This window comes from Rhincodon typus, chromosome 22 (genome assembly GCF_021869965.1).
Source record: "Rhincodon typus isolate 14 chromosome 22, sRhiTyp1.1, whole genome shotgun sequence".
Lineage (NCBI taxonomy): Eukaryota > Metazoa > Chordata > Chondrichthyes > Orectolobiformes > Rhincodontidae > Rhincodon > Rhincodon typus.
Genome location: NC_063353.1, coordinates 39,128,468 through 39,146,929, shown reverse-complemented (window position 1 = coordinate 39,146,929; position 18,462 = coordinate 39,128,468). Strand labels below are relative to the sequence as shown.

At 44.5% G+C, this 18,462-nt stretch overlaps 1 protein-coding gene across 1 annotated transcript in view; it reads left to right on the top strand.

Annotated features, from left to right (window-relative positions):
• Positions 1 to 3,021: 3,021 nt before the first annotated feature.
• The window catches only part of LOC125485740 (cell wall protein DAN4-like), a 76,202-nt gene continuing 60,761 nt past the window's right edge, over positions 3,022 to 18,462 (top strand). Inside the window, exons 1-3 of the mRNA XM_048609994.1 lie at positions 3,022 to 3,075; positions 6,843 to 7,280; positions 12,486 to 12,811. Of these exons, the coding sequence (XP_048465951.1) occupies positions 6,890 to 7,280; positions 12,486 to 12,811 (717 nt within the window). The 5' untranslated portion in view covers positions 3,022 to 3,075; positions 6,843 to 6,889. The remainder of the gene's footprint in view (positions 3,076 to 6,842; positions 7,281 to 12,485; positions 12,812 to 18,462) is intronic.

Below are 18,462 nucleotides of genomic sequence, written 5' to 3'. Positions count from 1 at the left end.
TGCTGCTTGGCCTGCTGTGTTCATCCAGCCCTGCACCTTGTTGTCTCACTTACTATACACTTTGGTACTTCAGTGCTGTACCAGCAAATATCACTGTAATACTGCTGTAAGGATACGTGCACACAGACATGCACTCAGCTCAAGAACCGGACTAGGCTGTACCTCAAGCTCTTCACTTGCAGTCTTAGCATTCCCTCACTTTGACTCTACCTCGATGCTCACAACATTCCTGCTTTATGTTGCCGTAAGTTGTCTTTTTGCCTGTTTCCCCCCTCAGTCATAACTACTAGGCTTCTTGTTATTTATGTCTTGCCTTTCTGCTTGGTGCAGACACAAAGAGCCAGGAGCTTGTCATCGTTGTCAGCAATCATCAGTTCAGACAAGGGAGATGACTTTCCTGCACAGTATGTTGAGGGCAGAACCTGATACCAGTCTGGGAATGCGGACACAGTCATGCTTGGGATAGCCAGAGTTGGCATCCTTTCCACACAATGGATGAAGAGCTGAATGTTGGGCAGCCCACCACCCATCTTGTCTCTTTCTACCCTATTGTAGGCTGTTGTCTTTCTGTATTGAGGGAGGGAAGTATTACAAGAGATGAAAGTGGGTGGCACAGCTGATACTTTTAGTGCAGGTAGGCAGATGACCCGTGTGAGCGGGTAGACAGCGCAGAAGGCATGCAGGGTTAGTGATGTTGGGGTAAGTGAGAGTGAATGGGGAAGATGATACAGACAATAGTGAGAAAGCGGTAGAGCATGAGTCTTGGTGGACTGAGTGTGAGGCTTCAAAAAGGAGATCATGGCTCTCATGTTTCTCACACTGGAGAAATGGAGAAGGACATTGACCTTCTTCCTACACTCTTATGGCGTTCCCCCAGCTGGCTGAGATGCTCTAACCCTGGTGGCATCCCCCGACCAGGCTGGTGTCGTGGTCTTCACTGATGATGCTGGGGGAAACAGTAAGCCCTGTATCTGTACCGCCCTGTCCAGCAGGAACTCCAGGTCCCCATCCAGGACAAATGTCAGAAACTGTATTGGGCTGTTCCAGACTGACCGTGCTGGTCCAGGTCCACAAAAGCTTATAGGTAGCCTCAGAGTGAGAATTTCTCCACAAACCTTGATGCCACTCATCATTAACCAAAAAAATAGCCTCTAAGGCTACGACATACTTTCATACCCGTAGTGGGTGAAATGCTGGTGGACAACAATAAAAGATGGTATGAGAGTTTACCCAGAGACCTCTTAAAATAACAGTTTGCATGATTTGAGAACCAATAAGCCCATTCATAAACCCTTTTAAGTCCTTTAAGGATATGAATGAGGATTGTGCAATGACACCCTCGAAGAACATAACCATGTTTTTCATAATTGTCTCAGTGAATTGTAAATGTAAACCCAAAATTCAATTTTCAATGAAATGCTGGGAGGAGTTTCTCAAAGACGATACACAAACTCTGCACCTTTATAATCTGGCCCATCTTCACCACTTAGCTGCTGCTCCTCTGCTGCCAATGCCATTTGCTCCTCTTTCCTCACACTGCGTGCTCTCTCTCCCAGTTCCTCCTGATTTCCTAGGGCTGGAGGTGGCTAGACTGGAGTCAGAGGGTGGGATACAACGATCCAGTTTCCGGTTCACACTGCATCATTTTGGACATCCTGCACACACTAAAAAAAGATGACCTTGTACTAATCATGTGTGTCCAAAGTTCTGCATTCATTACTGAAACCAAACATGGAAATCCTTGTCGCTGATGGAGTTTTTATGATGGGCTTGGTGCGTCGGTCTGCCAGATTCAGCTCGCTATGGGTGCCAGCAAATCCTGTGCCAATACTCCCAGCTCATCAGGACAGAAGCACTGACAATGTGCCCCCTTTTGTTGACTTGCCTTCCTGACATCCAACTGCGTTTCTTCTACCAATAAAATATCACATTCGATGTCCACCCAGGGTTTCTCAGCAATTCTGAGCTCATAGATGCCCATCTCAATGTATCCCAGTTATTAATGACTGAGAAGGACATTAATGGTTATCCTTAAACCACTATTTAAACCAATCATTTAATTAACAACATTAAAACGTTACAATCTTTCCCTGTGCCTGTTTAGCAAACATACTCTGTAGAAATTAAATAACTATTTCTATTTGATACTGTGACTTCAAGCCCCATTCCAGAGTATGCAGACTAGGCTAAAAGTTTTACTGCAATAATGAGGGACTGCCGCTGTGTCAAAGGTGCTGTCTTTCCAATGAAACGTTAAGCCCCATCTCCTCTCTCGGGTCAATATGAAAGTTTGATTAACAATATTTTATGAAGAACACAGTCATTTGGCCAGTTGGCTCAGCTCACTGGATAGCTGCATTCACAAAGCAGAGGGATGCCAACAGTGGGGGTTTAAATCTTGTACCAGCTAAAGTCACCATGAAGGTCCCACCTTCTCAACCACACCTCACGGTGACCCTCAGGTTAAGGTCATCACCAGTCCACCCTCTTTAATGAGACAGCAGGCCTATGGTCCTGATTCATAGTATTTCTACAGTGTGGAAGCAGGTCTTTCAGCCCATCAAGTCCATACTAACCCTCCAAAGAGTGACCTGCTCAGACCCAACCCCCTACCCCTACATTTCCCATGGCGAACCCACCTAACCTGCACATCCCTGGACACGATGGGCAATTTAGCGTGGTCAATTCACCTTTGGATTGTGGGAGGAAACCATCACAGTCATGGGGAGACGTGCAAACTTCCACTCAGGTGGAATTGAACCTGGATCCCTGGCATTGTGAAGCAGTAGTGCTAACCACTGAGCCACTGTGCCATCCTCTAGGTCTACCTTTATTGATCTTTGGACCAGTACCACTAAGACAGATTATTCGGCCATTTTCCTCAATGCTGTTCTTGGGATCCTGTTCTATGTGAATGAAGTTGCTGCATTTCCTAATGTTAAATAAATAATTGTACTTCAATAAATGCCTGAAGAAATGTGCTGTATAAATCCTTAATTTGTCTAATTTGTTGTAAGACACCAGATTCTGAGGAGTTCATTCACAGATGGGAACTCAACATATCGAGACCAGTCGGTAAGACATTTTGAACAGAGGAACAGGAGTAGGCCATTCAGCCCCTCAAGCCTGCTCTGCCATTCAGTTAGATAGTGACTAATCTGTGGCCTAACTCCATATACCTGCCTTTGGTCCATATCCCTTAATACCTTGGCTTAACAAAAATGTATCTACCTCAGACATAAAGTTAACAACTGACCTAGCAAACGAAACAGGGAATCTCTTTGCACCAGTTATGCAGTGTCTGTTTTCAATGAGAATTCTCTGGCAGACCTCCTTCACAGATCCTCTAGAATTAGCTGCTTTTTCTAGATGATCTGGAAGGTCCTAATATGCCCTACATGCTGCCAAAGAAGTTACACGGTTGATGCTTTGAAGAAACTGTGAATCTACCAGAGGAACGTTTGTTGCAGAAGGAATAGGGACATTGGACTGGGGGAGTGGGAACAGATTGTTCGTCCTTTGAGTCTGTTTCACCATTGAACGAGATTGTAGGTTGCCTGGTTGTGATCCGAACTTTACTTTCGTGCCTGCCCTCCCATTACCCTTGATGTTTTTGTCTATCAAAAATCCAACTCTGCCTTGAAAAAGATTCAAAGACCCAACTTCCACTGCTTTCTGGGGAAGAGAACTCCACACATTAATGACTCTTTGAGAGAAAATGTTTCTCTCCATCACCATCTTAAAAGGGAAATCGCTTATTCTAAAACTGGGTCTCCTATTTCTAGTGGTCCGCACAGAATTCTCCCAGTCATTCACCCTGTCAAGTCCCCTCAGGATCTTGTATGTTTCAATGAGATTGCCTCTCACTCTTCTGAACTCCAACCGGTATAGACACAAACTGCTTCATAAGATGTACCCTTAATTCCACAAATGAGTTGTGTGAATTTTCTCTGAACTAATTTTAGTGCAGTTATATCTTTTTTCAAATAAGGAGACCAAAACTGTACAGAGTATTCCTGCCCATTGCCACAAGTGAGATACAAAGCATACCTAGTATTCGTACTATGCATTGAGCATTTCATTTGAAGCAGAATCTTATGGTTCACAAAAGGACTTCACTGACAATGACAGAACTGAGTCAAATGCACCTGTGCTAGCCCACCTCAGTTTGTGGTAAATTTAATTGACTGCACATGGAAGGGAGATGGAGATGCTTTAATTGGTCTCAATACTTGGAAGATTTTGTAGTCTTTAGAATGAATGAAGGGGGGAGATATCTTAAGATTTTAAAAAATAGGAACAGGAGTAGGCTATTCAGCCCCTCGATCCTGCTCTGCCATTCAGTAGGATCATGACTGATCTGGCATTACGCTCGTCCACTTTTCTGCCCTTTCCCTGAAATCCTTGATTCCACTACTGATCAAGAATCTATCTCTCTCAGCCTTAAATATGCACAAAGACTCTACACCCACAGCTCTCTGTGGCAAGGGATTCCAAAGATTCTCAACTCTTTGAGAGAAGAAATTCCTCCTCCTCTCAGTCTTAAATTGGCATCCCTTTATTCTGAAACTATGCCATCTGGTCCTAGACACTCCCGTGAGGGGAAACATCTTCTCAGCCTTTATCCTGTCAACCCCCTCAAGAATCTTATATGTTTCAATGAGATCATCTCTCATTCTTTTGAACTCCAGTGAGTAGAGTCCCAACCTGTTTAGCCTTTGTTCATAAGACAGTCCTTCCATACCAGGGACCATCCTAGTGGACCTTCTCTGAACTGCCTCCAATGAAATGCTATTTTTCCTTAAATAAGGGGACCCAAACTGCTCAACATACTCCAGATGTGGTCTCACTAGCACCTTGTAAAATTGCTGTAAGACTTCTATACTTTCATACTCCAACCCCCTTGAAATAAGGGCCAACATTCCATTAGTCTTCCTGATTACCTGCTGTACCTGTGTGCTAGCTCTCTGTGTTTCATGCACAAATACTTGCAGATTCCTTTGGGTTGCTGGTTTCTGCAGTTTTACTCCATTTAAGTAATACTCTGTTCTTCTGTTTTCCCTTCCAAAATGAACAACTTTGCATTTTCCTACATTCTACTCCATTTGTCAACTTTTTGCCCATTTACTGAACCTATCAATATCTCTCTGTAAACTGTTTGTATCCCTCTCACAACCTACCTTTCGATCTATTTTAGTGGTGTCTGCAAATGTGGTTAAATGCATTCAGTTCCTTCCTCCAAGTCATGAATATTTATTATAAACAGTCGTCATCCCAGCGCTGATCCCTGCGGAACCCTGTGGTCACGGGTCACCAACCTGAAAAATAACCCTTTTATCCCCACTCACTGTTTCCTGTCCATGAGCCCATTCTCTATCCATGTCAACGTACTACCTCCAGCAGCATGGGCTCTTGTCTTATGACTTAAACTTTTGTGAGTTACCTTCTCAAATGCCTTCTGGAAGTCCAAATACAATACATCTATTGGTTCTCCTCTATCCACTCTGGTTGTGACTTCCTCCAAAAACTCTAATAAATTAGTCAGAAACAATTACCATTTCACAAAGCCATGCTGACTCTGCTTGATTGGATTATGATTTTCCAAATGTTCCTTTATCATTTCCTTAATAGGTGATTCCAAGACTTTTCCAACAGTAGATGTCAGGCTAATCAGCCTACAGTCACCCACTTTTTGCCTCCCTTCCTTCTTGAACAGGGATGTCACATTAGCAGTTTTCCAATCCTCTAGTACTTCTCCAGAACCCAGTGACTTTTGTAAAATTATAACTAATGCATCTACCATCTCCGTAACTGCCTCTTTTGGGATCTTACAATGCAAGCCATCAGGGCAAGAGTACTTGTCTGCCTTTAGCCCCATTAGTTTGTCCAATACTACTTCTCTAGTGACAGGTAACTTAATTCCTCCCGGTATTTTTTTTAGTTCAGCAAACTTTTGTTTTAACCAGCACTCTCAATAAACAAGCAAACATTTCATGTCAGTTTCTCCTCAAATACTGCAATCTGCTGTACTGTCTGAGCAGTCTGTTGAGGGTGTGGGTGAGAAAGCTCTCTGCTGGTAAATTTTAATTAAGGCAAATTTGAATTATTATTTAAGTGATTTATGCTGTATATAAAGTATAAACGTAATGTATATACCCCCTGCATTATGTTTCTATTACTTAGTGTGTGTTTCTACATTGATTATGTGGACTTCTTGATTATTCGGAATATTTGATCAACTGGCACAGTCCTGCTCCCGTAGATGCCTGTTAATGAGAAGTTTACTGTATTGATAGAATGTTTTAAGTATCTTTAACCATAAAGACTGATGCAAGATATGTAGATTTCCCACTGCTGATCCCGTCAGTGACCCCTGGACATTCAAGCCAGATATGGTCAGACTAAGCTGACAAGCTTTCTTCTGTAATGTAAAGTTATATGATTCTATACACTCTCCATGCAAATGCAAAGTCTGTAGCCATCCAACATTGGAATCCAGAAGTAAATTTGAAAAAAAACATTTCCTGAATTTCATTCCAAACTCCCCTGAATAAAACTAACAAACTGTTATCAGTACATCTCTTAGTTCTCTTTCTCAATTGATATAGAACCATACCTAAATCAACCATCAATACAAGGGATGATGGTGGGGGAGTACATCATCCAAAAAAGTCAGACATGAAAGCAAGACTCTTGTTGAGCCAAAGGCCTTCTGTCATCCTCGGTCTTGGCCAAATAGATGATAAGATACAAGGTCTGATTGAGTAGTGGAGGATGCCTGAGGGGGAAACGAATAACCTTCTCTTCTTACTGTAATAACCTGACTCTCATTATTTCAACAGGTTCCTGGTCAACCACTTCTCTAAACCTCATCTCTGCAGAAACTCCAATGACTGCTTTAAAAACAAACCATACCTCCAATGTAACTACACAGACGGTTAGCTCAGTCACCAGTCCGTCAGATTTCAGCACTATGATACAAGTGACTAATAGTGTTACAACTTCTCCTGCTGAAAATGAGAAAAGAAATCTTACTGCTGCAACCAAACAATCCACAGTGACGTCAGGTACAGTCACTGCACCTACAGCAACAACAAGTATGGGAAAAAATAATCCAACTGATGTCTCAACAACAACAACAACAACCCCAGATCAGAACAGCACCACATCTGTTCAACCTAAAAATGCCACATCATCATCTGCTCCTCATCCAACTGATAGCACTGCCTCAACAACCCAAAACTCTACAACTCAAGGCTCTACAAAAACATCTAGTACTGGTAAGTAGGCTTGTAGAATTGTAAAGTGCCAGAAGAAAGCAGTTCAATCTCTTTGTGATCTATGAATGTGGTATCCAGTTAGTCCCAATTCCCCTGCTGTATTCCTTTGGCACTGGATTTATGTTCCTTTTCAGGTTTATTTCCGATAGCCACATGGGCGGCACGGTGGCTCAGTGGTCAGCACTGCAGCCTCTCAGCGCCAGGGACCCAGATTCGATTCCAGCCTCGGGCGACTGTCTGTGTGGAGTTTGCACATTCTCCCCGTGTCTGCATAGGTTTCCTCCGGGTGCGCTGGTTTCCTCCCACAGTCCAAAGATGTGCAGGTTAGGTGGATTGGCCTTGCTAAATTGCCCATAGTGCCCAGGTACGTTTAGGTTAGGTGGGTTAGACATGGAGGAAATCAGGGGTAGGGGAATGGTCTGGGTGGGATGCTCTTCAGAGGGACAGTGGACTTGTTGGGCCAAATGGCCTGTTTCCACACTGTAGGGATTCTATGAAAGCCTATATGTTATTACTGAATCTGTTTTCACCAACCATTCAGAACATCTATTCCAAATCATCACAGCTCGCTGTGGAAAATATAAATTCTTCTCATTTCCCTTCTAGTTTTTATTCAAGTAGCTTAATTGTGTTTTCTATTGAATATAGCAAAACCTTTCATAATATTGAACATCTCGCATTGATCGTTGTAATTTATAATCATGGAATCCCTACAGGTGTGGAAGCAAGCCATTTTGCCCATTGAGTCCATGCCAAACTGCCAAAGAACATTGGACCCAGGCCCAACCCACCTCACCCCACCCCTGCAACCCTGCATTTTCCCATGGCTAGTCTCCCTATCCTGCACATTCCTAGACACTATGAACAATTTAGCATGGCCAATCCACTTAACCTTTAGACTGTGGGAAGAAACCAAAGCACCTGAAGGAAACCCAGATGCAGATGCAGAGAGAACATGCAAACTCCGCACAAGACAGTTGCCTGAGGCAGGAATTGAACCCAGGTCTCAGGTGCTGTGAGGCAGCAGTGCTAACCACTGAGCCACCACACTGCCCCCAAATGGGCAGAAGAGGCAGCAGACTGATATAATGTGCTGTCTGTGCACGAACACAAACTTCATCATCTCTAAATGAGTTTGCAGGAAAATGACACTAGTATGGGCAAAAAGGGGACTGGAAGCCCCATGGGACTTTTTGTTTTCTTTCATGAGACATGGACACCTCTGGTAAGGCAGCCCTTATTGGCCTGAAGAGCAGTTGAGAGAGAAGCACACGACAATGGGTCGGGAGCCATGTGTCGGCCAGATCACGTGGGGTTAGCAGCTTTCCTCCCTAAAAGGACATTATTGAACTGGATAGTTTCATGATCATCAATACTGAGACTGACTTTTCAATTGCAGATTATTTTGTTTATTCGCTCATTGGATGTGGGCATTACTGGCTCTCCCAGCATTCACCGCCCATCCTTCAATGCAATATAACCATATTGTTGTGGATCTGGGGTCACAGTCCAGAAGGTGGGGCAGTGGCTGGGGTACAGGATTCCTTCCCTAAAGGATGTTAGTGATCCAGATGGGTTTTTTCGCCCAGCAGCAGTGGTTACGTGGTCCCCATTAGCTTTATCATTCCAGATTTTGTTTTATTGAATTCAAATTCACCATCTCCCATGGGGATAGGGTCGGCGAGTGGGGTCTGGGTGGGATGCACTTTGGAGGGGTCGGTGTCGATGGGCTGAATGGTCTGTTCCCACACTGTAGGGATACTATGATCAGCCCAAGTCTAGAGAATATTAGCCTGGGCTTCTGGATTGCTTGCCCAGTGGTGTTCCCAATGTACTGCCATCTCCCTTAGTGAAAAAATAAGAATACCTGGCAAATATTGTAAATCATTGATAACTACTTAGAGAGGGAGTGAATGCTTGTAGATGTAGTGCCAATCAAGTGGGCTGCTTTGGCCTGGATGGTGTAAAGCTTCTTATTTGAGCTGCACTCATCCAGGCAAGTGGGGTTTATTCCATCACACTCCTGACTTGTGCCTTGTAGATGATGGACAGGCTTTGAGGAGTCGGGAGGTGAGTTACTCACTGCAGTATTCCTAGCTTCTGACTTGCTCCTGTAGCCACTGAGTTAATGTGGTGAGTCCAGTTGAGTTTCTGGTCAATGATAACCCCCAGGATGTAGATAGTGGGAGATTTGGTGATGGTAACACCAGTGAATGTCAAGGGACGGTGTTTAGATTGTCTCTTATTGGTGATGGTCATAGCCTGGCATTTGTGTGGCACGAATGTCACTTGCCACTTGTCAGCCCAAGGCTTATGAACCAAGTTCAAATTGTTTCATGATACTTCAGAACAGGTTGATGAAAATATCTGCAATAACCTCAGAATTTTGCTCCCCATGTCAGTGGTTTAATAAGAAATTGTGTAGAATACATGAATTTTCATGTAAAAAAAGGAGCAATCAATGAAGTCATCCTATAGACCTATTTATCTTCAATACATTTGATCTCAATAGTTTGGCCTTTGTCACTTTCCAGAGCCAATGCACTTTGAGTAAAAAGAAGACAAAACTTGTATTTATTCAGCCCTTTTCATGACCTCAGAAGATCCTGAAGAGTTTAATAGCCAATTTATGAAATGTGGTCACTGCTTCAATGTAGGAAACATACACATGGGGAAACCTTCCATACAGCGAGATTTGACCAACAGTAATGGTATAGTCTGTAAATGTTCTTCAACCTTGATTCCCTTACTGATTAAAAATCTGTCAACCCCAACCTCGAATATACTTAATGACTCATTCTCTGCAGCCTTCTGTGGTAAAGAATTCCACAAATTCCTATGCCCTGAGAAAAGAAATTCCTCTTCATTTTTGTCATAAAGGTGCAATCCCTGATTCTGAAATTATTCCGTCTGGTCCTAGACACTCTCACAAGGAAGAAACAACCTCTCTGCATCTAACCTGTCAAGTCCCCTAAGAATCTTGTACTTTTCAATATGATTGCCTCTCATTTTTTCAAACTTCAATGAGTACATACCCAATCTACTTAACGTCTCCTCATAAAACAATCCCTCCATAGCCAGGTTCAGCTGAGTGAACATTTTCTAGACTGCATCCAATGCCAGGATATCTTTCCTTAGATAAGGAGGCCAAAACTGTTCACAGTTTCCAGGTGTGGTTTAACTAGGCGATTTGGACCCTGGCCCTCTGGTCCAGAGGTAGGAACACTATCACTGTGCCACAAGAACCTTTCCTGAAATCATTGCTTTCATGGGATTTCCCATGGCTATTGACAAACTGAACCTTGAATATACATTATTCCTCACTTACTGCTGGATACAGGGGAATCTTCCTCCACGTGTCCTGAGTGGCACTGAGTGGCATGAAGCTAATGGAGCTTCATTGTAAACCTGACTGACACTGGCAAAGTGTTACATTGAGACTGGGTGCTTGAAGAGAAAAACATGTTTTATTTCCCCCAAATGGTGAAGTGCACACATATTCAATAAAGAAGAAACCTTCAGCCTCCTCACACTGGTCCCAGCTGGGACTGAGAACTTGATGTTGAGGGTACAATAGGGAAGCAAGGGGCACCTCATCTCATGAGGTGGAGTGGCAGCTTGGAACTACAATGCATTACACCCATTGGATCGACAACTCTTCAGCTTTCCTTCGTTGTAACCCCTGTGGTTATGGGGACCGATGAGACTTCAGTCTGGGTACATGTTCACAGTGGGAGGTCACAACAGATTGATGTTTGTGTAGTATACCAATATGACACCTGGTGGCTGTGGTTGGATTCAAATACTGCCAGCAATCCACCTTCCAGTGCTGGTCTAAAGGAGTGCTACAGCGGTCTGTGGTGGAGGATGGTCTATGAATAAATCTCCGACATTGTTGGACTTGCAAAGCTCAAACACTGACTCTTTCAGAACCATTACCATGTACAGCTCGGTACAACACTTCATAGAATCCCTGCAATGTTGAAGCAGGCCATGTGGCCTATTGAGTCCACACCGACCCACCAAAGAGCATCCCACCCAGGCCCACCCCCCATCCCTGTAACTCTGCATTTCCCATGGCTAATCCACTTAGCCTGCTCATCTTTGGACTGTGGGAGCAGGAAATCACGCAGACACAGGGAGAATGTGCAAACTCCACACAGACAGGTTGGAATCAGTGAGGCAGCAGAGCTAACCACTGAGCCACCATGCTGCCCTCATTTAGCCCAATCCAAGATGCCAGATTAATTTGGCCCAGCTTCATAAACCCTGTCTGCCCAATTAACATCTTTCAATGCCAAGAGAACTTGCATTTGTACAGAATTGTACACAATTTCGGGATGTCACAACTGAATTTACAGCCATTAAATACTTTCCTTGAAGCGTACTCATAGACATAATCTGGAAAACACAGCAACTAATTTGTATAAATCAAGGTACAACAACAATTAAGATAATAATGATTGCATACTCTCTGACTTTGTGCAGTTGTTTAAGGGAAGAAGTAGTAGAAGCTTGTAACACTCTTCCACAAATGGCAGTGAGTTCTGTTAATTTTAAATCGGAGAGAGATAAAAGTTTGTTTAGCAACGGCATAAGGGGGTATGGGCCAAAGGCAAGTGTATGGAATTAAGCCACAGATCAACCAGGATTTCTTTGAAGGATGGATCAGGCTTAAGGAGCTGAATGGCCTATTCCTATTTCTATGTCCCTATGGTCCAGGGCACTGGGGATAATTCCTATGTTCTGCATTGAAATAAGGCCATTGATGTTGTATACTCACTGCAGTTTAATGGTAAACTCAAAAGACAGTACCTCCAGGAGTACAGCTCTCCCCCTGTACTTGACAGAGTGTTTTAGCATTGATATTGTGCTCAAGTCTTTTGGAGTGGGACTTGACTCCATAACCTGAGGTGAGTATGTTACCAACCAAGTCATAGTTCAAAGGAACAGCCAATCCCTAGGTAAGAGTGCAGCGTGGAAAGAATATTGGTAATTGCAAAATTTGCCATAGTGCAAGATCTACTCATCCTGAGACATGTGCACTCAACAGAGCAAATCTTTAATGGCTGGAGTGCCAAGGTGTAAATTTTGACCATAATATTGAATCATTCCTACAGTGCCAATTAAGTTAGAGGCATAGGACATAATATGATGACGATAGTGGTGATTTTTAAAAAAAATTCTAAACCCATGTCTTTACAGAAAGCAGTCCTACCATGAGCGTAAAAGAAACCACCAGTCCTGTCTCCACAACAGCAGCATATCCTGGCCAGGTTGAATCGGGATCAACACAAGCTCCTGAGATATCCAATTCAACGTCTTTCAATAGCACGGCCACAAACATCACAGCCACACAAGCAACAACAGCCAGCCCTCAGACTAATGAAACAACATCGCAAAGTACATCGACTGAAGGGTTTTCCACAAATATAGCAACCACCGAATGGAAAAGCAAACACATGTCTCAAGGGGAACAGGACACTGTGACTCCAACGATGCAGGGAAATGAAACAAACATGATTATAAAGGTAAAAACAAAGAAGTGCTAGAGTGAGTTCTCAGCATTGACGTAAGCTCACCTCTCCTGCTGGAAGTTTTCACTTCATCCTGGATGTTGATGGGCCCAAGGAATGGCCATCTCTCTCACAGAGGTGGGATTGGGTGGGCGTGGGGGGACGGGGTTTGAAGGGACGGGTGTCCAGATGGGCAGGGGCAAATCGTGTTCAGGTCCTGGGAGGGTTGGGTTGTGCAGGACGTTGGATCAGGTTTGGAGGTGAGTGGAAAGGGGTTGGATCTCCGGTGGATGTTAGGTCAGCTTCTGGTGCGGGGTGGGGTAGTTAGGGGTGCGTGAGTTAAGTACGGGCTCTGCTAAATAGCTAGTCAGGATTTTGACTATGTATTTAGTAGTCTAACCTATCCTGAGTAACTATTATACTTAATTTTATTGGAACCCTCCAAAGTCTCTGATTTAAAAGGAGACCTCTGGAGAGGCCCAAGAGGATAGAAACTGCTGAGCGGAAAATTCAGTTTTCCAGCTGATTCCACAGGGTCCCCATGTACAACTCCAATCTAGGCTGGCATATCAATTGTCTGGCCAATGGAAAGGCTGAATCTAAAGACCGGAATGAGAAAAGTGAACGTACCATCACCAGGTATCACACAAATGTAGTGGCGAGGGTAACACACAGAATCTGCAGAGGGATGTAGACAAGTTAAACAAGGCCACAAACAATTATATAATAGGAACTGAAGACTATCTAGATGCAGAAAGACTACAAAAATTCGCAGCACTGAAGGATTTGCGAATCCTTGTGTGTAAATCACAAACAGCTCGCATATAAGTTCAGGGAAGGCAAGTATCATGTTGGCTTTTATTTCAAAATGAATCATAGAATCTCTACAGTGTGGAAGCAGGCTGTTCAACCCATCAAGTCCGCACCAACACTCTGAAGAGCATCCCACCCAGACACAACCCCCTACCCTATCTCTGCATTTCCCATGGCTAATTCACCTAGCCTGCATATCCCTGGACGCTATGGGCAATTTAGCATGGCCAATTCATCTAACTAGCACAAGTTTGGATTGTGAGAGGAAACCAGAGGAAATCCATGCAAACACAGGGAGAATGAGCAAACTCCAAATAGTTGCCTGAGTGTGGAATCAAGCCCAGGTCCCTGGTGCTGTGAGACAGCAGTGCTAACTACCCACAGGATAAAAGGAGTATAAAAATTATAAACTTAGGCTAAAACTATATGGGCCGCCAGTTAAACTATACCTACAATATTGTGAACAGTTTTGTCCCTGATCTAAGAATAGATATAATGGTATCGCAGGCAGCCCCGAGAAGGTTGACTTGACTGATTCCAGGTGTGGAGGGATTGATTTATGAGGAAAGATTGAGTAGGCCGGACCTGTACTTGTAGAAGTTGAGAAGGATGAAAGGTGACCATATTGAAACACATAAGATTCATGGGGACTTGTCAGGATACATGTGGAGAGATTGTTGCTACTTTTAGGAACAAACAAAGAACAAAGAACAAAGAAAATTACAGCACAGGAACAGGCCCTTCGGCCCTCCAAGCCTGCGCCGATCCAGATCCTCTATCTAATCCTGTCGCCTATTTTCCAAGGATCTGTATCCCTCTGCTCCTGCCCATTCATGTATCTGGCTAGATACATCTTAAATGATGCTATCGTGCCCGCCTCTATCACCTCCGCTGGCAACCCGTTCCAGGCACCCACCACCCTCCTGCGTAAAGAACTTTCCACGCATATCTCCCTTAAACTTTTCCCCTCTCACCTTGAAATCGTGACCCCTAGTCATTGAGTCCCCCACTCTGTGAAAAAGCTTCTTGCTATCCACCCTGTATATACCTCTTGTGATTTTGTAGACCTCACTCAGGTCCTCCCTCAACCTCCGTCTTTTTAATGTAAATAATCCTAATCTACTCAACCTCTCTTCATAACTAGCACCCTCCATATCAGGCAACATCCTGGTAAACCTCCTCTGCACCCTCTCCGAAGCATCCACATCCTTTCGGTAATGTGGCGACCAGAACCGTACGCAGTATTCCAAATGTGGTCGAACCAAAGTCCTATACAACTGCAACATGACCTGCCAACTCTTGTACTCAATACCCCGTCCAATGAATGAAAGCATGCCATATGCCTTCTTGACCACTCTATCCACCTGCATTGCCACCTTCAGGGTACAATGGACCTAAACACCCAGATCTCTCTGTGCATCAATTTTCCCCAGGGCTTTTCCATTTACCATATAGTTCGCTCTTGAATTTGGATCTTCCAAAATGCATCACCTCGCGTTTGCCTGGATTGAACTCCATCTGCCATTTCTCCGCCCAACTCTCCAATCTATCTATATTCTGCTGCATTCTCCGACAGTCCCCTTCACTATCTGCTACTCCACCAATCTTAGTGTCATCTGCAAACTTGCTAATCAGACCATCTATACCTTCCTCCAGATCATTTACGTATATCACAAACAACAGTGGTCCCAACACACATCCCTGTGGAACACCACTGGTCACAGTTCTCCATTTTGAGAAACTCCCTTCCACTACAACTCTCTGTCTCCTGTTGCCCAGCCAGTTCTCTATCCATCTAGCTAGTACACCCTGGACCCCATGCGACTTCATTTTCTCCATCAGCCTACCTTTGGGAACCTTATCAAGCTCCTTACTGAAGTGCATGTATATGACATCTACAGCCCTTCCCTCATCTATCAACTTTGTCACTTCCTCAAAGAATTCTATCAAGTTGGTAAGACATGACCTTCCCTGCACAAAACTATGCTGCCTATCACTAATAAGCCCATTTTCTTCCAAATGTAAATAGATCTTATCCCTCAGTATCTTCTCCAGCAGCTTCCCCACCACTGACGTCGCTCACCGGTCTGTAATTTCCTGGATTATCCTTGCTACCCTTCTTAAACATAGGGACAACATTAGCAATTCTCCAGTTCTCTGGGACCTCACCCGTGCTCAAGGATGCTGCAAAGATATCTGTTAAGGCCCCAGCTATTTCCTCTCTTGCTTCCCTCAGTAACCTGGGATAGATCCCATCCGGACCTGGGGACTTGTCCACCCTAATGCCTTTTAGAATACCCAACACTTCCCGCCTCCTTATGCTGACTTGACCTAGAGTAATCAAACATCTATCCCTAACCTCAACATCCGTCATGTCCCTCTCCTCAGTGAATACCGATGCAAAGTACTCATTAAGAATCTCCCTCATTTTCTCTGACTCCTCGCATAACTTCCCTCCTTGGTCCTTGAGTGGGTCAACCCTTTCTCTAGTTACCCTCTTGCTCCTTATGTATGAATAAAAGGCTTTGGGATTTTCCTTAACCCTATTTGTTAAAGATATTTCATGACCCCTTTTAGCCCTCTTAATTCCTTGTTTCAGATTGGTCCTACTTTCCCGATATTCTTCCAAAGTTTCGTCTGTTTTCAGTTGCCTAGACTTTATGTATGCTTCCTTTTTCCTCTTTGCTAGTCTCACAATTTCACCTGTCATCCATGGTTCCCTAATCTTGCCCTTTCTATCCCCCATTTTCACAGGGACATGTCTGTCCTGCACTCTAATCAACCTCTCTTTAAAAGCCTCCCACATATCAAATGTGTATATACCCTCAAACAGCTGCTCGCAATCCACATTCCCCAGCTCCTGCCAAATCTTGCTACAGTTGGCCTTCCCCCAATTTAGCACTCTTCCTTTAGGACCACTCTCGTCTTTGTCCATCAGTATTCTAAAACTTATGGAATTGTGACCACTATTCCCAAAGTAATCCTTCAACCACCTGGCCGGGATCATTCCCCAACACCAGGTCCAGTATGGCCCCTTCCTGAGTTGGACCATTTACATACTGAGAGAGCATAATTTCAGAATAAAGGGATTTAAGACAGAGATGAGGAGAAATTTCTTCTGAGGGCTGTGAATCTGAGAAATTCTTTACTACACTGGGGCTGGTCATTAAGCATATCCAAGGCTGATATAGACAGATTTTTAATCCGTGCGGGAATCGACAGATATGGAGGAAAGGCAGGAAAATGGAGTTGGGGATTATCAGATCACCCATGATCTCTTCGAATGGCAAAGCAGATGCAGTGGGCTGAATGGCCTATTTCTACTCGTATATCTTATGGTCTTATTGTCTGTCAGAGCTATCAAGATGTTTTCATGTTCTAGTCATGCCAACTTTCACAAGAATGATATTTTATGCAGTTAAAATAAAACTTATTGTGAATGATAGCTGGACATTTCAGTCCATTTTGTCCATGATCACAAGACATAAAACGGATCCTAATTTGACACTGCTTCACTCCGTGTGTTCAAACTATCTGCTATTAGTGCCGGTGGTTCAAAGCATATTCCTAGGGCACAGCCAACAAACTTGGCACTAAATATTCTAAACTAGATGTAGAATTAGCTGAAGACTGAGGTCAGTGTCTGTTGTGGAAGTGTTTCATTCCCTCACTGTCGGGACACTCAACTTTGCAAGCATGTAATTCAGGGAAAAAACGTCAACTCATCATCTCGCAAACTATCCACAACCTCATCACCTCAGGTGACCTCCCACCCACAGCCTCCAACCTCATCGTTCCCCAACCTCACACTGCCCGATTCTATCTCCTTCCCAAAATCCACAAACCTGAATGCCCTGGTCGACCCATTGTCTCCGCCTGCTCCTGCCCCACCGAACTGATCTCCAACTATCTAGACTCCATTTTCTCCCCCTTGGTCCAGGAACTCCCTACCTATGTCCGTGACACCACCCACGCCCTCCACCTCCTTCAGAACTTCCAATTCCCCGGTCCCCAACACCTCATCTTTACCATGGACGTCCAGTCCCTCTACACCTGCATTCCCCATGCAGATGGCCTTAAGGCCCTCCGCTTCTTCCTGTCCCGCAGGCCCGACCAGTCCCCCTCCACTGATACCCTCATCCGCTTAGCCGAACTCGTCCTCACACTCAACAACTTCTCTTTCAATTCCTCCCACTTCCTACAGACCAAGGGGGTAGCCATGGGTACCCGCATGGGCCCAAGCTACGCCTGCCTCTTTGTAGGTTACGTGGAACAATCCCTCTTCCGTACCTACACCGGCCCTAAACCCCACCTCTTCCTCTGTTACATTGATGACTGTATCGGCGCCGCCTCGTGCTCCCACGAGGAGCTCAAACAGTTCATACACTTCACTAACACCTTCCACCCCAACCTTAAGTTTACCTGGACCATCTCTAACACCTCTCTCCCCTTCCTGGACCTCTCTGTCTCCATATCGGGCAACCACCTAGAAACCGATATTCATTTCAAGCCCACCGACTCCCACAGCTACCTAGAATACTCCTCCTCCCACCCACCTTCCTGCAAAAATCCTATCCCCTATTCCCAATTCCTTCGCCTCCGCCGCATCTGCTCCCAGGATGAGGCATTCCACTCCCGTACATCTCAGTTGTCCTCGTTTTTCAAGGACCGTAACTTCCCCTCCTCGGTGGTCGAGAACGCCCTCAACCGTGTCTCCCACATCTCCCGCACCTCATCCCTCACACCCCGTCCACGCAATAAAAACCAAAAAAGAATCCCCCTCGTCCTCACGTACCACCCCACCAACCTCCGGATCCAACGCATCATCCTCCGACACTTCCGCCATCTGCAAT